At 53.8% G+C, this 25,621-nt stretch overlaps 1 protein-coding gene and 1 long non-coding RNA gene across 8 annotated transcripts; one reads left to right on the forward strand and one right to left on the reverse strand.

Moving 5' to 3' along the window:
- Nucleotides 1–382: 382 nt before the first annotated feature.
- On the reverse strand, nucleotides 383–6,220 carry LOC122208088. The gene is made up of 3 exons (XR_006197103.1): nucleotides 6,143–6,220; nucleotides 4,702–4,778; nucleotides 383–1,097 (listed from the first exon to the last, which is right to left on the reverse strand). It is a non-coding gene; the product is annotated as an uncharacterized LOC122208088 (long non-coding RNA).
- A 14-nt stretch (nucleotides 6,221–6,234) lies between these two features.
- Nucleotides 6,235–22,701, forward strand: DEF8 (differentially expressed in FDCP 8 homolog). 7 transcript variants are annotated; one of them, XM_042918730.1, is made up of 14 exons: nucleotides 6,578–7,398; nucleotides 8,690–8,905; nucleotides 9,862–9,939; nucleotides 10,226–10,359; nucleotides 11,567–11,664; nucleotides 14,133–14,282; nucleotides 15,189–15,330; nucleotides 16,611–16,775; nucleotides 17,309–17,436; nucleotides 17,624–17,737; nucleotides 18,278–18,358; nucleotides 19,154–19,294; nucleotides 19,436–19,545; nucleotides 20,623–22,701. In XM_042918730.1, the coding sequence occupies exons 4-14, from the start codon at nucleotides 10,236–10,238 to the stop codon at nucleotides 20,723–20,725; spliced, it is 1,356 nt and encodes a 451-aa protein (XP_042774664.1). In that variant the 5' UTR covers nucleotides 6,578–7,398; nucleotides 8,690–8,905; nucleotides 9,862–9,939; nucleotides 10,226–10,235; the 3' UTR covers nucleotides 20,726–22,701. The 7 variants fall into 7 exon arrangements, with proteins under 7 accessions (XP_042774667.1, XP_042774665.1, XP_042774664.1 ...); XM_042918731.1 differs by lacking the exons at nucleotides 8,690–8,905; nucleotides 9,862–9,939 and adding an exon at nucleotides 6,254–6,289 and having other exon boundaries at nucleotides 7,238–7,398; XM_042918732.1 differs by lacking the exon at nucleotides 9,862–9,939.
- Nucleotides 22,702–25,621: the final 2,920 nt, after the last annotated feature.

A 25,621-nucleotide genomic window follows, 5' to 3' on the forward strand; every position in this document is an offset into this window, starting at 1 on the left:
GCCTTTGTGGGGCTGGCTCTCGGGCCAATCCCTTCCTTCCTTCTCCCAAGGCCCACAACCCGGCTTAGCGCCAGTGTGCAGGGCCAGTTTGTGAGGACTGTGGTGGTGGGGGTGTGGGGAGGTGAAGGCATGGGAGCCCATCGCTTCTGGCCCCCTAGCACATGTCTGCTTCTCCACAGACTTCTTCTGTGGGAGGGGCTTCGTGCTTCCTTTTTTCCATCCCTCTCCCCTCTCCTTCAACTCACTCTCCCCCATGAACCTCTAGCTTTAGTTTCTTATGAGGAGTAATTTAGGTCTCTGCTGTTTTCCTACACTGCAGACATGGGGCAGAGACCAGCCAGCCCTGTGCTCTACGTGAGTTCCTGAGTCACAAATTCCCGAAGCATAATGAAATGGCTGATGCTTTATGCCATTGAGTTTCCGAGGGGATTATTACACAACAACAGAAAGCAGGAACACGCGTGGGGAGTGGCTAGAACAGCATGTGGCCCATAATAAAGGCCACAAATGTAAGCTCTTAAGTGTATCTGTTATTGTTAGTAAAGGGAATTTGTCTCCAGAGGGACACCGGCATGAGGGCGCAGGAGAGGCCAGCTCAGTGGCTGCCCAGTCTTGCAGACCCTCCTACGAGAGCTCTGATTGGCCCAGCAGCCTTCAGTGGGAATGACCCTATTGGCTGGCATTTGGGACGGCCACTTCATTGGCTGCCTCACCCTTAGGTCCGCCTGTCCATTTCAGCCTAGGTGAAGGACCGGGGGTGTCCGGACCTGGGCACACTGCCAGCCCTCATGGGGGAGAAGCCTCAACCCTCCCTAACCCTCTGCCTGGTCCCCTGCAGGAGGTACTCGGGCCAGGAGATTAGTTCACACTTGGAGAGGGCGGCCAGGACAGATACAGGACACCCAGTTAGTTAAATTGGAATTTCAGACAAACAACAAATAACCTTCCACTTGAGGGCATGATTATACTGAGCAATTATGCCTGAGTTGCTAAATCCAGTAATCCTAGCCTAGGACTCTTCAGCAGCCCTGCAATTGGGCCAGGCAGGGTCAGGCAACCTTGAGCTCTTCACCTTCTCGTGTGCTCCTCGCGTGACCCTGTGAAGCAGACGAAGAAACTGAGGCAGGAGACAAGCAAAACTGTCCCAGGGTGTCTAGCTGCCAGTGGCAGGGCCACAGTTTGAACGGAGGGGGCTGGGGGCTGAGTCGTCACCGTTCCCACCACCCCTGGGGACAGCAGCAACCTGAGGAGAGGAAGGTGAGTGCACCAAATGGAGGTGACCTCGGCTGCTGCCCCGCTCCTTATAGCCAGGCCATCTCCCCTCTTAAGAGCACTTTTCCCAGCCGCAAAGATCAGGTGCCTGCTTGGACTTTAGATTCATTGTGCGAGCACAAGTCTTTGAAAACCACCTGCTTAGGTATTAACAAACATGAGTGAATGCACTGGAGGCTGCTGAGATCCAGCCTCTAGAGACTACCAGACGCAGCCGTCGCGGCCACCGCAAGTGGGGCGTGGGGCGGGGTGGGAGTTCTCCCACGTAAAGGATGAGCCAGGCTTCCGTGGCATTTGGAGGGATGGCACACTCAGACAACACTGAACGAACTGAAGGCGAGTCATTGTGGCCCAGTGTGAAGACATGGGCCTCTGACCAGGACTTGGAACCTGACCAGAATCCCATTTCCTGGGGAAGGACAGCGTTAAAGTAGATATGGGGTGTTGGGGAGCAGCTCACACTGGGGCTCCCCTGAGTCAGTGGCCAGTGTGACTTTCATACCCCAGGCGGGAGCTGGACACCCGTTGCCACTATTATGATCGCAAACACTGTTCCTCAGCCTGTGAGTTTCAAAAGCAGGGTTTCTCAACATTGCACGTGCTATGGAATGAATGCTTGTGCTCCCCCCCCCCAATTCGTATGTTGAGGTCCTAACCCTTATGTAATGGTACTAGGAAGTGGGGTGTTTGGGTCCTAAGGGTAGAGCCAGCACGAATGGGATTAGTGCCCTTTTAAAGAGATCCCAGAGACTTCTGTCATCCTTTCCACCTTGTGAGGGCACCAGGAGACAGCAGCGGTCTGCAAACCAGCACCGCTCACCGGCAAACCCTCACCGGCACCCAGCCGTTCCCGTGCTCTGACCTCAGACTTCCAGCCTCCAGAGCTGTGAGCGATAAATTGTTTATAAGTCACCCAGCCTGTGGTGCTCTGTTATAGCAGCTTGAACAAACTCAGAGCAACCTTAATGCTAATTCACAAAAGCCATTTTTACAGGTTTACCATGCTTGGTCTGTGACAAGTGCTCGACTGAGATGGTGTCATTTACCGCTCCTGGCAGGGTCATAATTCATACCCGGTCTTCATCTCTGAGCCCACCAGCCAGGAAGCTCATCACCAGGGGCCCTAAGGTGTGCGTAGGAGGGCATCACACAGCAGGACTCTGGTAGCAACATTCAAGGCTCTGAATTTGAAGACGCCAGCCCAGCAAAGCTGCTCCTGCTCCGCGGAGGCCAAACATGAGTGGTCGGATGTGGAGTGGGACTTCCTGGTCCCGGAGCCAATATGGAATGCTTCCATGTGGTTCCTGTCTCCTTCTCTGAGGGTGTTTGCTGGAGGACTGGATTCGTTGCCAGCAGAAACCATTTGTGACAGTCTTAGAGTCTTAGAGTCTCTCTCCAGGATCCCTCCACTTTCCAGCACCCGTCATATGTGTAATAACCTTCAGTTTTCCAGGATGGCTGAATGTCACAGGAAAATTATGGAACAAAAATTAATAAAGAGAGAAAATGCGAGAGTCACCCGTGGTTGCAGTGACGCTGGAAACTCGCCAGCATACCCCAGAGAGGGGAGCGGGGGAATGTCCAGACCCTCCCTGGAGCCCTGGCCTGGCCTCTGGCTGTGCTCCTGGCTAAGTCTCTGGCTGCAGGGGGTTAGGGGTGAGGCAATAGTGGATTTTCTTATATGGCCTTTATTATGTTGAGCTAACTTGCATCTGTTCCTAACTTTTGAGAGTTTTAATATGATGGGGTATTGAGTCTTAGAAAATACTTTATCTACATCTATTGAGATGATCCTGTGATTTTTATCCTTCAACAAACGGCATTTGGAAACTGGATATCCATATGCCAAATATTAAAATTGGACACTTATTGGGGCAGCTGGGTGGCTCAGTTGGTTAAGCGTCCAACTTTGGCTTGGGTCATGATCTCACAGCTCGAAGGCTTGTACGTTCGAGCCCTGCATGGGGCTCTGTGCTGACAGCTCGGAGCCTGGAGCCTGCTTCAGAGTCCGTGTCTCCCTCTTTCTCTGCCCATCCCCTCTCACTCTGTCTCTGTCTCTCTCTCAAAAATAAACATTAAAAATCTTTTAAAAATTAGACACTTATCTTACACCATACACAAAAAACTCAACACAAAATGAATTAAACACTTAATATAAGACCTGAAACTATAGAACTCCTAGAGGAAAACATAGGGGAGAAGCTTCATGACATTGGCCTTGACAGTGATTTCATGGATGTAACTCCCAAAGCACAGGCAATGAAAGTAAAAAGAGACAGGTTTTCATCAAACCAAAAAGCTTCTGCACAACAAAGGAAATAACGAAGTAGAAAGTCAGCCTGTGGGATTGGAGAAAATATTTGCAAACTATATATCCGATAAGTGGTTTGTTTCCAAAATGTATAAGGAATTCCAACGATTCAATAGTAAAAAAACAACCTGATTACAAGATAGACACAGGACATGAACAGACATTTCTCCAAAGGAGATATACAAATGGCCAAGATGTATAGAAAAAGATACTCAATGTTGGGGCGTTTGGCTGGCTCAGTTGGAGGACCCTGTGGCTCTTGATTTCAAGGTCATGAGTTTGAGCCCCACGTTGGGTGTAGAGATTACTAATGAATAAATAAATAAATAAATAAATAAATACACTTAAAAAAATGCTCAGTGTTACTAATCATCGGGGAAATGCAAATCAAAACCACAGTGAGATATCATTTCGTACCTGTTAGGATGGCTATTATCGGAAAAATAAAAGACGACAAGTGTTGGTAAGGATGTGGAGACACTGGAACTTCTGCACACTGTTCATGGGAGTGCAAAACGGTGCAACCACGATGGAGAGCCGTGTGGAGCTTACGCCAGCAGTTACAAGTACAGTTACCACATGACCCAGCAATCCCACTTCTGGGTGTTTATCTATAAGACCTCGATTTATACTTGAATAAAGCTGTTAAGAAAAAAGAACCCTCCAGTGGCTCCTGTCTTGGCACAAATCAAAGCCGATGTGGGTACAAATGCTACAGCTTTGCTTCTCAGTTCACCTTTCACCAGGCTTCCCATTTTACCAATCTCTGGCCACACTGACCTGCTTTCTTTTCCACGGGCACACTGGATCTTTCGGTTCCTCGAGTGTTTTGCACTGTGCTTTTCCCCAGTCCTTCCGTGGTTCTCACCGTCCTACCCTTTGGGTCTTACCCGGAGCCTACTGTCCTCCTCCCCTGGCCTTTTCCACCGTCTGGTCACCCTGTTTATTTCCTTTTTGGTGCTTATCATATCTCTTATTAATTTGTGTCTTTGCATATTGTCTGTCTGGCTCCTTGAGTGCTAGGACCTTGTCTGTCTTTTCTCTACTGTGTCGCAGTACCTCAGCCAAGGCCTGGTTTACCAGACACTGATTCAGTTCAACAGCTGGTGCTAACACACCTTTGTGGAAGCCTCTCTCACTCAAGGCTGACCTCACTCGCGGACTTATTCCTTCCTCAGTCCATGTAAGGAAGCACCTTCTGTGTCCAGCCACTGTTCTGGGCAAGCAGCCCTGAAGAAAGTAAACAGAATGCTTGTCCATAACCCTTGGTTTCTGGTGGGGGGAGGGGTGATGGTAGAGACAGACAGTAAGCAAAAAGGTATGAGGCAGGGGTGCCTGGGTGGCTCAGTTGGTTGGGTGTCTGAGTCTCAGTTTTGGCTCAGGTCATGATCTCACTGTTTGTGAGTTCAAGCCCCGCATTGGGCTCTCCATTGTCAGTGCAGAGCCTGCTTTGGATTCTCTGCTCCCTTCTCTTTCTGCCCCTCTCCTGCTCATTCTCTCTCTCTCTCTCTCAAAAAACAAAACAAAACAAAAAAAAACAACCACACATTAAATACTACTACTAAGTATATGAGACCGAGCACATCAGACAGTGGTGAGGATTCTAGAGAGAAATGAAGCAAGGGCACGGCAAACCTAGAAAGCAGTAATAATAGCAGCTACTTCAGATCCAGGCTTCACCAACGTCCCTTAACCCGTCCTCCACCGATTCTTCCCCTGGCCTCACTGTGCCTCAGTTTCCTCTTCTGTAAGACGGAACGGAACGCAGCGCTTCCCTTCCCCCTCCCTCAGCAGCGTTGAACACCGCCCAGGGTCGCGCAGGTGCCCTGCAGCAGCGGCTGTGCACACACGATTCCCACTTCCCTTTTCCCCTCAACCACTGGGCTTTGTTGTCGTTGTTTTTTTTAAAGAAATTAAATACCACCATTTTTTCCTTAAGTGTTGTGGTTTCGGTTTAAACCATGACTTTTCTGGGGAGCCCTGGTGGCTCAGTCGGTTAAGCGTCTGACTTGGGCTCAGGTCACCATCTCACAGTTTGTGGCTTCCAGCCCCGCGTGGGGCTCGGAGCCTGGAGCTGCTTCGATTCTGCGTCTCCCTCTCTCCCTCCTCCTTCCCCCTCCCCCTCCCCCCCTCAAAAATAAATAAACATTTAAAAAACGTATATGAGGGGCGCCTGGGTGGTGCAGTTGGTTGAGCGTCCGACTTTGGCTCAGGTCTTGATCTCACGGTTGGTGAGTTCGAGCCCCGCGTCGGGCTCTGTGCTGACAGCTCAGAACCTGGAACCTGATTCCGATTCTGTGTCTCCCTCTCTCTCTCTCTCTCTCTCTCTCTCTCTCTCTGCCTCTCCCCTGCTGGTGCTCTGTCTCCGTCTCCCTCTCTCTCTGCCCCTGCCCAGCTCCTGCTCTGTCTCTGTCTCTGTCTGTCTCTGTCTCTGTCTCTGTCTCTCTCCCGAAATGAATAAACATTTAAAAAGATAAACCATGACTTCTGTGATTACAGGGAACACAGAAAATGCAGCACGGCGCCGCGCCGTCTGGAACAGGGCGGGCGAGGCCTCACCCATTTCCCGGAGGCGGACGTGGAGGCTGCGGGCTCGGCCGCCTGTCATGAGCCTCCGGGCCGCAGGCGGCAGCAGCGGGCGGCGGCGGCTGCACTGTGGCGAGGGCGGCGGGCGGGTTCCAATGTGGCGAGGGCGGCGGCGGTCAGGTGAGCGGCGGAGGGGGGAGTCGGGGCGGGCCGGCGGAGGGGCGGGGGTGCCGGGGGTGCGGGGAGCAGGGGCGCTCGGCCCTCGGGGGCTCTCTCGGCCGGCCGCGGCGCCCCCTGCCCGAGGGCGCGGGGGACGAGCGACGGGCCCCGGACCCCCGCCCCCACCCGGGGCGGGATCCAGACCCGACGGGTCGGGGCGCGCACCCTCCGGGCCTCCCCCGGGCGCAGAGGGCGTTGGCGACCCGCGCTGCGGTGCTCCGCGGCTCGGACGCGTTTATCACCCGAGAGGGGGAATGCCGCCCCCTCCCCGCCCCTCAGGTGACGGTGTCACCGCTTCCGGCCTCGACGTGGGGCCCGCGCCACCTCCCAGGACTGTGCCACTGTCCGCGAATGCTGGGCCGCGCCGGGCCTCAGTTTCCTCGCCTATGAAATGGATGCGCGCCCGCCGCGGGTTCGCGGGGGTCCCCAAAGTGTGGCCTGTTGTTGTGAGCCAAGTTGGGGAAGGTGCCTGTTCCCGAGGCGGCCAGCGGCCACTCCGCCGGCGTCAGTGGCAGACAACCCCCCTCCAGCTGTGGCGGGGGTGACGCTAGACCCTTTTTGGTGGCTGTGCCCCAGGCAGGACACCGAGGCTGGCGGAGTCACGAACCCCGAGCTGTATCCTGAAGTCCCCTTGATTGCTAACTCGCGTTGTCCTCCCCTCACTTCTGCCAGAGAAGGGTCGTCTCGGAGGAGGGCAGAGGTGGATAGTGGGCTTAGTGGCTTCCTTTCGCTTTCCTTCCTTTCGCTCAGTCTCCTCCCTCCTGCCTGTTCCGTGGGAGGCCAAGCCTGAGTGTGGGGGCAGGGCTCTCTGAGGGGTGAACCCCGCGGGCGCGGTGTGTGGGTCCGAGTCAGCCGCTGTGTGCTGCGGTGGCCCGGTATGTTGGGACATCACCTGTCTGTGCTTGGCAGCCCTGAGCGAGGCATGATTCTCCAACCTGGCAGGAGAGAGACTGAGGCTGAGGGGTCAGGGGACCCTCCATCCATCCATCCATCCATCCATCCATCCATCCATCCATCCATCCATCCATCCATCCGTGGCCTCTGTGCCAAGCCTGGAGCCGGCACTACCCGTAAGCAGGCAAATGAAAGATGCTTTTCCAAGGGAGCTTCCAGCCCAGAGGAGAGCTGCTCAGAAGAGCACAGGTGTTCCCCCTGTGAGCTGCTCGGGCCATATTTTAAAATGCTGGGAGATTTCCTGGGGGTTGGGCTGGGCATCATGTGATGACAGTGACAGTTCGGTTAGGAGCACCTCTGGGCTGTGGGCTCTCCTGCCTTATTTAACTACATACTTGGTCCTTCTACCCACCCCAGTAGGTAGGTATTCTCCCTTATTTGTGGGCAAGAAAATGAGATCGTATAGCTCATCACTGGGAGACCCAGAATGTAAATCAGGGCCGTATGATTCTTAATAACATTAGGAACAATGGTAATGGTAAGTTGTAGCTGATATTTATTGGATGCATGCTGCGTGCTGGCCAGGATACTCAGACCTCTGTATTTAATCTTTGTGATAATCCTATACAGCGGGTACTATTATTATCCCCATTTGAAACATGAGAAATCAAAAGCAAAGAAAGGTTGAGGCATTTGCCGGAGACCATGCATGTCAGCTGGGAGCTGGCAGAGCTGGGATTCGAATAGCACCAATTCGTTTTATTACCACAAGGCTCCCAGGGCGGCCAGACAGGGTCTGTTTTGGATGTAAGAGACAGAAATCCCTCTCCCAAACAGAAGTTTATGTCTGTCTTATTTGAGTGAAGCCTGGGGGTGAAGCAGCTCAGGGTTTCTACATCACAACCCAAGGTGGCTACTCTAGCTCCACCCATTACCTCTGCATCCCAGGTGACCAGAGTTAGAGCTGAAGAGGGGCAGTGCCTCCTTTTAAGAACAATTCTCATGAGATCTTTCTGTTTAAATTCTGTCGGTCTTAACATAGTCACATGAGCACATCTAGCTGTAGGGATGCTAAGCCAAAAATCTAGCTCCCCCACAGTCAAAGAAAACACAGACCTGGATAGTTGTTAAAAATAGTAAACACAGATTTTATTGAGGGCTCTTGCAGTAGGGGAAAAGAGCCGTTGGTCTTGAACCCAGTTCGACGCCGAATACGGCATGGGCAAGTGGGAGTTTATAGCCAAGGAGCAGCTTAAAATCATTGCGTGGAAACTTAATGCAGGGGAGACGTCAGGGGTGAGGGGAGGATTCTGGCTAAACCCACCCGACAGGATCTTTGCTGAGGGCAGGCCGGGTGATCAGATGTCACCTGGGGGTGATACCAGATGTGAGGCTGACCGGGCATCAGAGTGGGGGGACTCTTGCTAAACTCAAACAGCAGGGTTTTGTTAAAATTGGATTTTACAGGAAGGGCACAGGTGGGCCTGTGATAGATTTTGGGAGCCTGACTAAAGTCTGGTCAAGTAAAGAATCTTTGTCACCGCCTGGGGAGAAGAGGTGAAGGAGTATGGCCCTTCCTGCACCCCAGAATCCTGCTTCATAGGACACTGTGGCCCCTGCCATTTGGAGAGGCACCGGGCATTGGGGCCCAACCACCCAGTGTGAGCCGCCCAAAGCTTTCAGGTAACAAGGGAGAGGAGGCTAAAGCCCATGGCACCTGTAATTTCCCGTGTTTTGACCCAGGGGCAGCCAGTCAGTGGGTGCCGGTTTCTGCCAGACCAGAACTCCTGACCCACATCCTCCCTCCAGAGGCCAAACAGGCAGGACAGGTCTCACACTGTGGGCGTTTCTGACCCAGATGCAGGACAGCCGCCAGCACTGGGCAGGGGTGGGGGGTGACTTACCAAGGCCATCCGTCTGGGCTCAGTTCTCTCTCTTTTGCAGGGGGTGCAGATAGGGGTCACAGGATTATCCTTGATAATTGCAAGTTACTTCAGACTAAATGGCACGAAGAAAGCAACTAATACCTGTCACTTTCTACAAAGCTGTTTTACAAAGCCTCTGACTTGCTGTCACCCTGGAGGCAGGGAGAGGCTAAGGAATGTGGCCCCACCTAGGAAGGAAACCCCTGCCCTCACCAAAGCCCCTTTCTCCCTGTCAGAGGCCATCGGCCCTGTGTGTTCTGGACCGAGCCCTCGGGAGGGGAAGCAGCACCAGGTGGTGAACTAAGAACTTCCTCCCCCTTCCTGGGAGCCCAGGGTGTGGGGCCATGTCCTGACTCAGGCCACAGGGAGCCTCGGTGGGAATCCAGGCCACTGAGGTGCCACCCTTGCTGACATGATGATTAACGAGCGATGCCGGGGTCTCCTCTACGCGGCCAGCAGAGAGCTGGAGCTCCGAGGGCCCTGGGAAGGTGGGTCCTGCCCAAGGCCACGCTGCGGGTGGCCGAGCAGGCCTGGGCTCTGGGCTCCAGAGGGTACAGCACTGTGACCTCTGGCAGTCTTCACCGGTGGCTCCGCTCAGGGGCTGTGGTTTTGGGTTGCTCTGACAGAAAGGGAGCACAGCTGGTTGGGGCCGGAAGTAAGGAACCGGGTCCTGGGAGGTGGTGTCTCACGGGGGCAGCCGGGCCTTTCTTCCAGCTGGACTGGGGATGAACGAGGCGTCTGGGGCCGACGGGAGGCGAGGGGCCTAGGTTCCGACCGGCGGGGTGCCCTCGGGTAGGTCGTCCCCCTGTCCTAGCTCTGCTTGTGCCACCTGCGGGATCTGAGTGGGTTGCTGTTACTGAGGGGGTGCTGCCGGTGGGGCCTGGGTGAAGGGGCTGAGCTGGCTTGGGGACGGGCAGCAGACGGCACCTGTGGTGTTGGGGGGGCCCCACCTGGCCCCTCCTGGGGAGGGGGAGGAGGCCAGGCATCCCCTCTGAGACCCCAGGAACTCGGGAAGGGGACGGCAATGCAGCGAGTGTGGGAGCCGGGCGGTCATCTCTGCCCCCCTCTTCCTCTGCAGGTGGGATGCTATGGAATATGATGAGAAGCTGGCCCGGTTCCGGCAGGCCCATCTCAACCCCTTCAACAAGCAGCTGGTGCCAAGGCAGCATGAGCAGAGGGCCAGCGAGGAGGCCCCAGACTTCGCTTCTGAAGGCGGGTGCTGGGGGGAGGCCTGCGTGGGCAACCCGACCCCTCACATTGTGCCCCCCCCTTCCTAGTTCCTCTTGTGGAGCACGCTGGCTTTCCCGTGGAGCTGGGCTCGTGCTGGCCACTTCCCTTTTGTCCACGGCACAAACCACTTCCCACCCATTCTTTAGTTTACTTATCTCTGCCCCTCCATGAGAACACACAGTCCTGGGGCACCTCTGTGGCTCAGTCGGTTGAGTGTCCGACTTCAGCTCAGGTCACGATCTCTGTGAGTTCGAGGCCCGTATCAGCCTCGCTGCTGTCAGCAGAGCCCATTGTGGATCCTCTGTCCCCCTCTGTCTGCCCCTCGCCCACTTGTGCTCTCCCCAGAATACATATTCACACACACACACTCCCGAGGGCAGGGATTTATGACTGTCTTGCCACTGCTGTGCCCCAGGGCCCAGCACATAGCAGATGCTCGTTAAAGGAACGCTTGGAGCGTAAGCTCAGAGCTGAGGTCTCATCAGGGAGACGTTGGAACGCGCTGAACAGAGGCCCAGCCAGCAGCTTGGGAGGTCAGGAGGGTGCGAGCTCTACGAACGGCAGACTGAGTCACCTCGGGGTATCCAGGGTGTGTGTGGGCGCGCGTGTGCGACACAGAGGTCTCCTACCATTAGGAATTCTGTTGTTCAACCGCCTAGCAGCCTTCAAGCCATATACACATACGCAAAGTATGCCTTAGAAATTGGGGTGTTTTTCTGATACTGTTTTGTACACCTCTTCTTGGCACTATGTGTGTCTTTCCACCTCTTTTTATTTTTCTGTTTATTTTTTATTTGAGAGAGAGAGAGAGAGAGAGAGAGAGTGCATGCAGGGGAGAGGGGCAGAGGGAGAGGGAGAATCCCAGGCAGGCTCCACACTTAGTGCAGAGCCTGACATGGGATCATGACCTGAGCTGAAATCAAGAGTCTGATGCTCAACCTCAACCGACTGAGCCACCCAGAGTCTCCCCACCTCATTTTCTGGAAAGGCTCTCTCTTAGTTGTAAAGGATATGGGTGCCTTTGCAAATGCAAACAGGGCAGCTGCAGGGCAGGGCCTGGTTCCTCTCAGGACCTCCTGCGGGCTTCCGTCATCTCAAGGGTCTTTCCCACCCCAGCTTACTCCTGGTGGAATCACAGGTTGATTTTTCCTTCTCTCTCTGCTGTGCTCCACCCCTGCACCCACTCCAGAGGCCCTGCCTGAGTTGCCCCCTGGAGAGCCAGAATTCCACTGCACTGAGCGAGTGATGGATCTCGGCCTTTCTGAGGACCACTTCTCCCGCCCTGTGGTAAGGTTTGGGCCTGGGCGAGCCCCTGAGGCAGGGGGAGCTGGCCATTTCCTTGTCTCCCCGCCCAGTCCACCTGAGCTGGGGCTCCTGGGCCTTGGATCTGAGACCACATGACAGCTGAGTCTCACCCTGAAAACCTGCTTTGGAACCACAGATGGACTGACCTGGGGTTTGGGGCCTGGAGCTGCTCTTCCTGTGTTTGGCCTTCCCCCTCCTCGTGCTCCGGGTTCCTGTGAGGCAGATGTGGTTCCATGTGGGGTCCTAGGGAATCCTGCAGCTGTGCAGCAGGGTGAGGGAGGGGAGGGGTCCTCCTGCCCATCTCCACTCAGCTCTGCAGGGCCATTCTCCTCTGTTTGATATTTTGTTCCGTGGAAACTTTTTGTTTTGTTTTGTTTTAATTAAAGGGCTCTAATGATTTCTTGTTAAAAAGTTTGAAAATCAGAGTGTCTGTGTGGCTCAGCTGGCTTAAGTGTCCAACTCTTGATTTTTGCTTGGGTCATGATCTCATGGTTCAGGAGTTTGAGCCCTGCATCGGGCTCTGTGCTGACAGTGTGGACCCTGCTTGGAATTCTTTCTCTCTCTCTGCCCTCTCCCACTTTCATACTCTCTCTCTCTCAAAATGAGTAAATAAACTAAAAAAAATCAAGTTTGAAAATCTTTTAGTTTTATGCAAAGTGTCCTCAACTTAAAAAAATTGTTTTTTAATGTTTATTTATTTTGAGAGAGGCAGAGCGCAAGGGGAGGGGGTAGGGACAGAGAGAGAGAGAGGGAAGCACAGAATGTAAAGCAGGCTCCAGGCTCCGTCCGAGCTGTCAGCACAGAGCCTGACGCGGGGCTCAAACTTACGAGCTGTGAGATCACGACCTGAGCCGAAGTCGGATGCTTAATTGACTGAGCCACCCAGGCCCCCTGTGTATCCTTAACTTAAGAAAAATGTTTATATATTTTGAGAGAGAGAGAGTGAGTGCATGCAGGAGCCAGGGAAGCGCAGAGAGAGAGAATCCCAAGCAGGCTCCACGCTGTCAGTACAGACCCTGACGCAGGCTCGATCCCATGAATTGTGAGATCATGACCTGAGCTGAAATCAAGAGCTGGTTGGTTCCTCAGCCACTCAACTGATTGAGCCACCCAGGCGCCCCAGTATCTTCAGCTCTTATTTGAGAGAAACATAGTAACATTCAAATGTAACTTAAGTCAGGGGCGCCTGGGTGGCTCACTCGGTTGAGCGTCCCTTTGAGCGTCCGACTTCGGCACAGGTCATGATCTCACGGTCTGTGAGTTCGAGCCCCGCATCGGGCTCTGTGCTGATGGCTCAGAGCCTGGAGCCTGCTTCCGATTCTGTGTCTCCCTCTCTCTCTGCCCCTTCCCTGCTCATGCTCTGTCTCTGTCTCAAAAAATAAATAAATAAACATTAAGAAAAAAAATTTTTTTTCAAATGTAACTTAACTCAAAAAAGATTCACCCAGGAGCCCCCAGTTCTCACTGATGTTTTATTTCGAATATGGTCTTTAAGTTTTACTGGTACGGATATGTATTTCATGACAAAAATTTTGAGCCACTCCTATGGGCCACACACTGAGATCCAAGAGTAGGGGTGTCACCTTCTCTTTGCCTGGTCTCCTGGCGTAGGGCGGTTCCTGAGGGCAGTTGTCTTTCCTGGTGTGGGATCTGCCTCAGCTCCCCAGCCCAGTCTGCAGCCTGGTCTCCTTCTGCGGTGACAGCAGTGTCCTGAGACTAGGGGCTTTGCTGGGCCTTTGCCCTGGGTCCTTGTGAGGTGCTGGGGCTGGGGGTGTGTCTCTGGGCTTGGTGATTAAGCTAGAGGCCACTTCCTCTCCTTCATGACAGGCCAATTGTCATTTCCCCAGCTTTCATCCAAGAGGAAACTCTGTAGAAGTAAGCAAAATAGCATAGTGAGAAAAGTGATTCGATTTCTCTATTTGATTATTTTTTATTTTTAAAATTCTTTTTTTATAGCGTTTACTTATTTATTTGGGGGGGAGGGGCAGAGAATAAGCAAGCAGGGGAGGGGCAGAGAGAGAGGGAGACACAGAATCCGAAGCAGGCTCCAGGCTCCAAGCTGTCAGCACAGAGCCCAATGCGGGGCTCGAACTCATGAACCGTGAGATCATGACTTGAGCCGGTCAGACGCTTAACTGACTGTGCCACCCAGGCGCCCTGCAGTTCAATTTCTGAAAGAAGGAAGTTGTGTTTTGAAAAACATCCTGAATCAGGTTTTCAGGGGCCTGTGAGTAGACAGGTCCAGCTGGGGGTCTGGTTGCATGGGGTGCTGTTCACTTTCCTGGGCCTTGAGCAAGTCCTTGGGCCCCTCTTGCCAGGCTCCAGTTTCTCCATCTAGGCGAGTGAGGAGCAGGGAGGTCTGCTCTGGGCTTCACCTTCACATGGAGACCGTGCACGGTGGGCATTTGATGCAACCTGATGCCTGCCCCCCCCCCCCCCCCACTGGGCAGGGTCTCTTCCTGGCCTCTGACATCCAGCAGCTGCGGCAGGCCATCGAGGAGTGCAAGCAGGTGATTCTGGAGCTGCCCGAGCACTCGGAGAAGCAGAAGGATGCCGTAGTTCGGCTCATCCACCTCCGGCTGAAACTCCAGGAGCTGAAGGTGTGTGCTGACCTACCTACCATGGAGGCTGAGGGGGGAATGTAGGAATCTCCCCTTCCAGATGCTGAGGGGCGGAAAGGGTGGGCCCTCGCCCCTTGTGGAGGCTCTTTCTCTATTAGTCTGATCTTGATTGGCCAGTCCTGGTCACATGCCACCTACTGGAGCAAGTAAGTGAGGTAAGGCCTGCCTCGAACCTCGTTACCTAGAGTTGGTGGGTGTGTGTGGGGGGGTGGTTCCTGAGGATTTTGCAAAGGGGACACTGGTAAGGGTAATGGATTCTGGAGGCCAAAACCCATAGCTGTCCTTGAAGTCCTTGAGTGTGTGCACTCTTGAGCTTGGCTGCCATTGGGTCCCTGACTGGCTCATGAATCCCTGGGAACTTAGAAACTAGAATATTCACTAGGATATAGGTAAGGGTATGGTAACAAAGATGCCCCCAAATCCAGTGGTTTAAAGGAGTCAGATGTATAATTTTACTTATGTAGAAACCCTATAGGTGGCCTAGAGCCCATACGGCAGCTGATGGTGTTGGGGATCCCAGGCCTTCCAGTCCTTGTGAGAATCCAAGATGGCCTCATGGCACTTTGAGTCTGTACTTAGCAGAAAAAACGTGGGAGGGGGGAGAAGGCCGTGTCACTCCTGCTCACACACCCTTGGCCCTAACGTGGTCCCAGGACAGCACCTAGGTGCAGGAGATGTTGGGAAAATCAGTCTGTACTCTGGGTGGTTCAGGCCTGACTCATCACTGGCGATTTCTTTCGCTAAAGGGAAAAGGGGGTGTGACGTTGGGGGAGCTCACAATATGTGCTGTAAACGGTACCTGGAAGAACTAGCCCCAGGGGCTCACGGGAAGGGAAAGGAGTTACAGCAGGCTCACCTGTGGCCCCTCCCTGGGCCTCTCTCTAGGACCCCAACGAGGACGAGCCCAACATCCGAGTCCTCCTCGAGCACCGTTTCTACAAGGAGAAGAGCAAGAGTGTGAAGCAAACCTGTGACAAGTGCAACACCATTATCTGGGGGCTCATTCAGACCTGGTACACCTGTACAGGTGGGCTGAGCCCCAGACCTGCTCCTTCTGGGTGGGTAGTCCTGGTCCCCAGGGCAGGGCAGAGACCTTCAGCCCTGCTGCCATATCTGGGCTGTGTTCCGGTGAGTTCTCTGCAGTGTGCTCAGTATTTGCTGAGCCCTGAGGAATACTGGGCACAAAACAAGGGACAAGAGACTCAAACTCCTGCCTTTATCAGGCTCACATCCACGTTCGGCTTTCTAGTATAGTAGCCATGAGCCACACGGGAACTCAAACTGATTCAAACAAGTAACGATTTAGTTCCTTACTAGTGCTGTCTACGTTACAAGTGCTTAATGGCCACACGAGGCTGGGGGCTACCATGTCGGTCAGTGCAAAGAAAACGTTTCCATTATGGCTGCAAATGTCTATGGACGGTGCTGTTCTGAACGAGCATATGGTGCGTTAGACAGTTGAAGAAACGTGAGGAAAGAGAATAGCGTAGGTCAGGGAGTGCGATGGGTGTGACTGACATTCAAGCAACACTTGGAAGTCAGGGAGCAAGTCAGGAGTGTATGTGGGGAAGAACGCCCCTGGTGGGGGGGACTTGGCTGGATACCCTGGCTGGTGTGTGTCCAGTGTCTTCAGTGTGGAGCAGAGAAAAGCGTGGCTGGGCCATTGCCTCTGAGAGGAGGTTGGTAGAGGTGGGCTCAGAGGCGACCAGGTACTTTCTCTAAGTGCACCGGGGGCCGTAGGTCGGTGCTGGACGTGCTTAGGTTTTAACGAGATCACTCTGGCTGCTGAGCTGAGCACCAGCTGAAGGAGGAAGTGCAGAGATGGACAGGGAGGATGATGGCACTCTGATCGGGGCGGGGCTGTTTTGGAGGAGGAGAACCCAGGTGCAGCACTGCCTGAAGGGCTGGAAATGGGCATAGAGTGGAGTTGAGATGATTTACAAATTTTAGTCTCAGTAGGTGGAAGGTTGGAGTCATTGAAACGCGAGGCGGGAAAACCATGTGTGGGAGGTGGGTTTGTCAAGGAAGAATGAGAATTCCATTTAGACTGAGCGGGTCTGATGCCCTTCAGGCATCCGGGGGGAATGGCCGGTGGTCTGGAGTTGAGGACGAAGGCCCGCACGCACCCACGGGGCAAGGCTTGGGAGGGGGCCTGACAAGGTCTTTCAAGTTCTGGGGCCTGCAGTGGGGCCTGGAGAAGCTCTCAGGTCGATGTGGGAATCAGAGTAGAGCTGAAGGCCAGTCCGGGCTGCAGGACCCCCTCCCTCCCCCGTCTGAGAGGCACGTTGCTGGTCCTCCCCACCCCAGGCTGTTATTACCGCTGTCATAGCAAGTGCTTGAACCTCATCTCCAAGCCCTGCGTGCGCTCCAAAGTCAGCCACCAAGCGGAATACGAGCTGAACATCTGCCCCGAGACAGGGCTGGACAGCCAGGATTACCGCTGCGCGGAGTGCCGGGCGCCCATCTCTCTGCGTGAGTGCCCCCGGAGAGGGCAGGGCGCAGGGTGAGGGAGGCTGCTCCGGGCAGGGTACCCCGGCCAACAGCTGTGAGAAACTTGGATCAGTCAGACGCTAAGGACGGCTTGGCTCCCGTGGATGGTGTCCTGCTCTCTCTCCTGGAGGAGGGAGAAGGGGCTGCTACTGGTGCCTTTTCTCTTCCCGCTCAGCAGACCGGGCTCCCGCCTAGGTCACGTGGGAGTACTCACAAGGCTGCCCTGCTCCAGCCTCCCCGGCGGCCCCAGCGTCACAGAAAGCCCGCCTGGACGGGAAAAAACGGCACGATAGTCGCCCGTGCGCCATATGTTAGGCCTTCTTCCGGAGAGTTGCTGATGTTAATTTATGGGGTCCTCTCAGCAGTCCCGTGGTGGGGGTTGTTGTCCCATTTTACCGATGACAAAGCTGAGGGTAGCCGGGTGCCTGATTTGCTTCAGGTCTTGGGGCTCAGAAGAGGTTGCGTCAGGTCTGGAGGGTGGCTGTTTCCCTGTATGTGGCCCCTTCCTTCCACAGGGGGCGTGCCCAGCGAGGCCCGGCAGTGTGACTATACCGGCCAGTACTACTGCAGCCATTGCCACTGGAATGACCTGGCTATCATCCCTGCACGAGTTGTGCACAACTGGGACTTTGAGCCGCGCAAGGCAGGGGCAGGGGCAGGGGGGGAGGGGTGGGGCTCGTATACAGGCTGAGTGGGGAGGAACTGTAGCCCCAAGGACGGAGAGCCAGTGCTCAGGCCTGGGGGGTGGGGGGAGCGGATCTTGGTCCTGGGGGGGGCGTGGGGGGGTAGTATGTGTAATGCTGGAGGTGCCACTCCATCGTGTCCCCCAGGTGTCCCGCTGCAGCATGCGCTACCTGGCACTGATGGTGTCTCGTCCAGTCCTCAGGCTCCGCGAGATCAACCCTCTGCTCTTCAACTACGTGGAGGAGCTGGTGGAGATCAGGGTGAGGCTGGAGGGGGCAGGGTGGACGTTGTCCCCCCCCGCCCCGTGTGTCCTGGGAGGAGAGATGCCGCCTGCTGAGGGCTAGTGAGGCCCCTTGGCTATCTTTAGGGTTAAAGACACTAGAGCAGTGTCCGGTCACAATGACAGTAGGCCCAGAGGCAATTTGAAATTTTCTAGTAGCCGCCTTAAAAGTAAAACGCAGGTGAAATTAATTTTAACAATATATTTTATTTGATCCAATGTATCCAAAAGATTATTGCAACATAATTAACGTACTACATTATTGAGATGTATTGCATTCTCTTTTTTGTACAATGTGTCTGAGGATAAATGCATCTCAGAGTGCAGTTGGCCTGGACGCTGTGATCTGAACTTGAGCTCGGCTGCAGCTCTCAGATCTGGGACCATCCCGGGGGATGTGACCTAGGGGATGCGTCCTGTCCCCTCTTGACCTGGAGTGCCAGCCCCCTCAGCCACCCAGATGTGCCAGGGTGCAGCTCCGCCCTGGCCGGGAATGCCCACCTGCCCCTCTCGTCCTCAGAAGCTGCGCCAGGACATCCTGCTCATGAAGCCGTACTTCATCACTTGCAAGGAGGCCATGGAGGCACGTCTGCTCCTGCAGGTCAGGCCACTGGAGCGGGAGCTGGGGGTCCGGGGTCGGGGGGGAGGAGGGCACATGGGAAACAGAGAGCCAGGGCAATGAGGACACGCTGCGCCCGAGACTTTTTCAGACGAGTCGATAGCTTATGTGTGCTGTGCATTTGGCACAGGGTCTCCCAGACTCCCAAGGAACGTGAGGTCTTCAGTAAGCAAACAGGCAGTCTGCCCACAAAAGCGTTCTCTGATTACGTCCGTGCGAGACACACTGGGAGAAGCAGGTATTGACCTGAATCTCCACGCAGTGGACCGGGCACAGGCGTGGACCGGGCACAGGCCTGCCCAGGCAAGACTGACCACGAAGACACTTTTTCAGGCTCACTTATTTGTTCAACAAATATTCGGGGGTATTCACTGTTCTAGATCCTAGGGAGCAGGGAACAAAACAGGTAGGGGTCCTTGCTCTCACTTCAGGGAGCACCCTTCGGGTGGGGAAGAAAAATAAGCAGAATGTCGGGGCGGGGGTTGAGGTCTGTGGACAAGATACGGCAGGGAAAGGAGGTGCAGAATGTTGGTGGGAAACAGGGCCAGGGCCGGGAGGAGGTGTGGCATGCTGGGCAGAGGTGGGGTGCGCCCGCTGTGTTGGAAGCAGCGAGGTGACCGGGGTGGATGGCGCAGGGGGTGCTCTCTGGGGCCCAGACACCCTGTGCAGCCTGTTGCTTCCATGAGCACCCCTAGGGCCCAGATGTTGGGAGTGTCGGGGTGGGCAGTGGAAGGGGCCCTCACCTGGTATGGGGGTCACGGTTGCTGGGACCCACAGCTCCAGGACCGGCAGCATTTTGTGGAGAACGATGAGATGTACTCTGTCCAGGACCTGCTGGATGCGCACACGGGCCGCCTCAGCTGCTCGCTCACGGAGACCCACACACTCTTTGCCAAGCACATCAAGCTGGACTGTGAGGTGGGCCCCCTAGCCCGGACCGGGGGGCGTCGCCCTCTGCTCCCAGTCTCAAGGGCAGGGAGGATGGGAAAACAGCTCGGCCCAGTGTGCCCTTCGGAGCATGCGCTGACCTGCCCCCCACTCTCCACTGTTGCCCCCCAGCGGTGTCAGGCCAAGGGCTTCGTATGCGAGCTCTGCAGAGAGGGTGATGTGCTGTTCCCCTTCGACAGCCACACGTCCGTGTGCACCGAGTGCTCTGCTGTCTTCCACAGGTTAGTGTGGCTCCGACCCACCCTTAGGCCAGGTGAGGGGGCTCCTGCCACAGTGGGGGGCATTTAGGGTCAGGTCTTTGCTGCCTGATTTTCAAAGCCCTTGGCTTTGATCCTAGATACGGGGTTAGACCCTGATGTGAACTAAATTCAAAGTTCCCCTGGGAACAAGCACCTGTGGGGCTGGGGAGGGTGCTGCAGCCCAGACCCCAGGTGTGCACACGGTGTCTGACCTGCTCCCATTTTCCACCAGACCTGAGATGTCGCAGAGGCCAGAGGTTCCTAGACTTCCTGGTTCCTGGCACCCTCAGCGTCCCGGTGTTTTTTTTTTTCAAACATCCCTAGGCCGAAAGAAATACCAACATTTTTATTAAGTACTTAGATTCAAACAACTTAAGCATTTGTGACAAAAAGACTTAATGGGTTGTTTGGAAAAAGAACACACATATGTTGGAAGAAAAAGAATTTAATTCTCTAATAAGCGCAGTTACGAATACTAGGTGATGCCTGCTGGGCCCTGCGTGACTTCTCACACTGGACTCAGATGGCCACCCCCCATTTCTGTCCCCCATTTCTGTGCCACGGGTTTTTGCCTGGCACTTGCTGTTTGTCCTAGCATCCAGTGACACCGTGGAACTGGGATTGCCGTCACCGTAGCAAAAACAAATGCTGCAGGCGTGGATTCCCTTGAGCTAGCAGTGTGTGTGCTGTGTGACAGATGTCAAGCATTGCTGTGTCACCACCAAATCTTAATAGTCCCCAGGACCCTGTGCCCCCCCAGTGCCCTGGGCGGAGGCTCGGCACAGTGGTGGTAAGCACAGGTAGGGAAGCCAAACGGTGAGAGCGCCCAGCGGATGGTAGCCAGCGGGCAGGTGCGGACCCTGTGGGAAGGCCTGCGCTGAGAGCCGGGTCGCAGGCCCGGTAGACACATCTGGGTGCCGACCTGGCTTCTGCCCTTTGGGAGAAGGGGGATGTTAGAGCCTGACTTAGGAAGCCTGTGAAGGCTCAGCGGTAGAATTTCACATGCAGGGAGCCCAGACCTTTCCTAGGGCTGACCCCCTGTCCCCCCCCTGCCCCCAGGGACTGCTACTATGACAACTCTACCACGTGCCCCAAGTGTGCCCGGCTCACCTTGCGGAAGCAGTCACTCTTCCAGGAGCCTGGTCCAGATGTGGATGCCTAGAGCAGCAGGCACCCCCCCCCCCCCCCACCCCAAGCCTTTCTGGCATCCAACCTGCTGGTCATTGCCAAAGTCAAGGTGTTTTTTTGTGTTCTGGAGACCCCAAGGGTGCAGCCCCTGGACGTCTCCCTTGTGTTGGGCCGGAGGGGTGTAAGCAGCACCATGAGGCCCGTCATCTGTCTCCCAGGCACTTGCTGGGATGTGGTGCAGCCTGGCTCTTTGCTGGGTGTGCTGCTGTGAGGGCTTCAGGGCTCCATAAGCAGGGGAGTGGGCAAAGGGCGTCTCACCTCCCCGGTGGCAAAGAGCCTTGGGGCCGAGGCTGCTGGGCTTTGGCCACCCTGAAAACCCAGAGAGGACTTTGGGGGAGTGGCCAACAAACCCTGGGGATGCTGGCTACATCCACCCAGACTTGGCCTGAGGAAAATTTGCAATGGATGATTTGGATCTACCTGGAGGCTCCCATCCCCCAGCTCCTTGTCTGTTTGGAGACTTCTAGTTGTCTCTGGCTGGGGTCGTCCACAACTGTCTCCTGAGGGCTCTGCCCCTGCCTCTTGAGGTTCTGTCTCTAGGTTCTCCTCTGACGGGATCAGCCCAGGGGTTACCTGTTCTGTACAACGTGGAGGGAAGGGGGCCGTCGTCTCTTCCTCCTACTCCCCCTGCCGCTGCTCAGCCCAGCCTACCCTGGTGCTCCAGGCTGGGTGGCTGGGGGTCCAATTGGAAGAGGCTGTCCTGCTTCCCAGTTTGGAGCAGGGACTATGCCCTTGGGGGAATTCTAGGTTAGGCAACGGGGTTGGCAGCAGTAGGCCTGTGTGGCTCTCCTGGGAACTCTCTGCCTGAGGAGCTCCATGCTGCTGCCACAGTGCCTGCGGAGGGCTCTGGACGGCCCAGAGACCACCAGCCAGTGGTCTTTTGCTTGGGGCCTGGAGGTGCTGGGAGTATTTGCTCAAGGGAGCTTTGGGCAGGAATCTTAGAGCCCATGCGGGAAGCCTGGAGCGCAGGATGTGGAAGGTCCTGTACACCAGCTGACAAATGGGACCCTTAGGGTGAGAAGCCACAGGTTCTTCACTGGTGGAGCCACAGTCAACCTCGGTATTTGCAGGGACGTTTTGTGCTTTAGAGACCTTGCCATTGAGGGGGGAGTCCTGTGGGAAGGGGACATTTCAGGATGTGGCTCTCCAGCCTTTTGTGCCCTCTTGCCCAGACTGTGGTCAGCTGTTGATGCACATGGTTAACATACATATGTGGTGGGGGTGGGGTGGGCAGGGAACATAGCCACTTGGGTATCCATCACCTTTGGCTAGGAAACCCAAGAGGAGATGCTTCAGCCAGCAGAAAAGTCGTCTTAGCCTGCTGGAGGATCAGAGGGTGGCTAAAGACCGTGTCCCCTCCTCCTGGCTCTTCTGCGCCATCAGAAAAGCCTCCGTTGGTGGCTTTAGGCAGTCCTCTCGCTGAGTGTTCTGATCTGCCTTGGGGTAACAGTGAGAAGCAAACTTTGGTGAGGTTGGGTCAACAGGTCCCTGCCCTGCTTCCCCTTCCTCTCTAGGGCTGAAGAGGGGCTTAAGGTCCAGATGCCCTTTTCCTGCACCCCCAGATCCACACATTTTCCACCACTGCTTTCCATTTCTGTCAGAAGGATACTGGCCATTCCCGGCTTTACCGTGTAATGGACGTCACATCATTGTAGTTACAATCACCACGTCCATAGAAAGCGTTAATAAGTTGGCATCTGCTGGACGAGGAGTTGGCCCCCTTTTCTTTTTAACAACCCCCATTCCCTCCTCCCCCAATATCGCCATCTTCCCCTTCTGGATGACCGAGTCTTTAAACAAAATCACGTGTGGGTCTTGGAATCCAAGCACTGTAGCCAGAACCCACCAAAGAGCCAGTTTGCACGGCCAGCGCTTCACAGAAAAGCAGCAAGGGACACCTGGTTGTACTGATGCCATAGCCGCTGTCTCATTAAATCTGTGTTCTCTAGACTCTGGTGTGTGTGGTGAATTGGGGACAAGACAGGATTTATCGACATGCAGACCAACTGCAGTCTTAGTGAAAGCCCACAGCCTTCCCCATCCAGTGGGGCCAAATGTGATTCGGTTTGGGGAGTTTGTGATGAGCGTCAGAGGGCTGAGTGTGTGGAGTCCCCTCAGCTCCATGTCTATGAAAGATGAAAACACATAACTTGGGGTTGTTCAGGCTCTAGGAAGCATCGAGCACTGAGCCTGGCGTGCAGAGAATGTTCGGTAAGTAGAAACTGTGTCTTCTGGAGTCCTCATGGTTGAGGGATTATCTCATAACCCAGTGGAATCAGCGGGAAACTGGCTGATCACGCAAGTCACATGTCCAGCTCCTGGCAATCTCTTTCACAAGCTAGACCCACAGAAGGGCCCTCGCTGCAACTCAGGACCATTCCCATTGCCCTGGGCTTCAGGAGAACCCTAACTGCCCCTCTCCCAAATTACATTCAAGCCTCTGTATATGTACATTCTTTTCAGAGAGATGATCTACAGTTTTGACCAGGATCTCAAAGGGGCCATGACCCAGCGAATATAAGGAATCTTCTGATAGACTGTAACCCTAACCCTAAAGAAACCAGAGAGCTCTATGGGCGCAAGCCGAAGGGAGGGAGGAATGGTGTGGGAGTGCTGTTTGTGGGCCTGGTCTTGGCATATTTGAGCACACACCTCCAACTACAAGTAACTAAAGCTATACTTTGGATACTTGATGTAAGATGAATGTTTTCCCTCTCTTTTAGGTGATGAAATGGTATTTTCTTTTTACCATTAAATTTTTTTTTAATGTTTATTCATTTCTGACAGAGAGAGAGAGAGAGAGAGAGAGAGAGAGAACATTAGCCGGGCGGGGGGGGGGGGGGGATAGAGAGAGAGGGAGATACAGAATCTGAAGCAGGTTCCAGGCTCTGAGCTGTCAGCACAGAGCCTGACGTGGGGCTCGAACTCACAAACCGTGAGATCATGACCTCAGCCAAAGTCGGATGCCCAACTGACTGAGCCACCCAGGAGCCCCTCTTTTATCATTTATATATTGGCAAACTTAGATATACAGAACTATTGCAAAAACATTCCCATTTACCTATCTCCTGGATTCCCTAAATATTAATTTTTTTTTTTAGCATTTATTTATTTTTAAGAGAGAGAGACAGAGCACCAGCAGAGGAGGGGCAGAGAGAGAGGAGACACAGAATTTGAAGCAGGCTCCAGGCTCCAAGCTGTCAGCACAGAGCCAGATGCGTGGCTTCAACCCATGAACCGCGAGATCACGACCTGAGCTGAAGTAGGACACTCAACCGGCTGAGCCACCCAGGCACCCCTGGATTCCCTAAATATTACCATTTACCTCATTTGCTGTATTCTTTCTGTGCACATGCACATTTCTTTTTCTGAACCATTTGGCAGGGAGTTTCAGAGATGATGCTCCTTTGCCTCTAAATACATGTGTCTCCCTGCCAAACAAGGACGTTACAAGGCCACAGTGCACTTATCACTGGGAAATTAACATGGACACATCACCGAACCTACAACAAAACTTACTTAGATTTTGCCATTCAGCTGCTATGTCTGTTTAGTCTTCTTTAATCTGGAAGGGTGCGTGATGGACCCCTTTAAAAATCACAAGGTAACTGGGGCGCCTGGGTGGCTAAGTCGGTTAAGTGTCTGACCCTCAGTTTCTGCTCAGGTCATAATCTCACAGTTTTGTGGATTCGAGCCCCGTGTCGAGTATGGAGCCTGCTTGGGATTCTCTCTCTCTGTCTCTCTCTGCCTCTCCCCCACTTGTGCTGTCTCAGTCTCTCTCTAAATAAACTTAAAAAAAGCACAAGTTAATAATTTTGAAGACTATCCTTCAATGCGGGTTTTTCTGATAGGATTCAGGCTTCGCGCGTGGAGTGAGAATTCCCCAGAAGTGACGCTTTGATCTACTTGTCTCCTGCGTCCTTTTGACATGTTTCTGTCATTCTTTAGGAACCGCTTACTTTCTAGCGTAATAAGGTGTTCTTGGTTTTTCTTGCACTTTCCCACTCCTAGCCCTGAAACCAGCCATTTCCTCAAGGAGCCCCAACAGCTGTTAGTGGACAGTGGTAATTCAGTAAACAAGATGTGGTCGTCGGGTGTGCTCAGTCCTACTGGGCTGTGACTGCTTCTAGGTCCTTTTACCAGACAGGAAATAGTAGCCCCTTCATCAACATCTAGTCCTCCATAAACATATTAAAAACATGAGTTCACACTGATACTCCCAATTTCAAAGTAATGCCACAAGATTCTTTCCCCTTTTTAATATTTGTGATTCCCTTCCTTGACAGAAACCTGGCTCTGTTATCTATAATTATTTATTTGCTCAATCCTAGAACACAGAGTACCTTCAGCATTGCCAACCTATGCCTCTGTGAAAAAGAAGCCTAGAGTTTAATACTTTTTTTGAGTTCCTTTTTGTATTTAGTTGAGGGAATACAGTCAAAACACAGCATTCAAAATTCACTTGGGTGTTTCTCCCCTTTCACTGTGCATATGTAATTCATGAGAAATATGGTTCCATTCATGTACTCCATTTTATTTCCCTATTTTTATTTTTTTAAATTGGCTTCACACTTAGTGCAAAGCCCAACATGGGGCTTGAACTCACGACCTTGAGATCAAGAGTCAGAAGTTTAAGCAACTGAGAGCCACCCGGGCACCTCTTATTTGCCTATTTTATTGTTGTGATATATTAACATGGTTCCTAAAGTCAGAACTTCACAAGAGGCCACGGTGCCTGGCTGGTTCAACCCAGACTTGCCTGTCTCTCTCTCTCAAAAATAAACATTAAAAAAAAAAATTTTTTTAAAGGCACTTTAAAAAATAAAAACCTTTACAAAAGGTTCGTCAAATATCTTCCTCCCCCATTCTT

Source organism: Panthera leo, chromosome E2 (assembly GCF_018350215.1).
Source record: "Panthera leo isolate Ple1 chromosome E2, P.leo_Ple1_pat1.1, whole genome shotgun sequence".
Classification (NCBI taxonomy): domain Eukaryota; kingdom Metazoa; phylum Chordata; class Mammalia; order Carnivora; family Felidae; genus Panthera; species Panthera leo.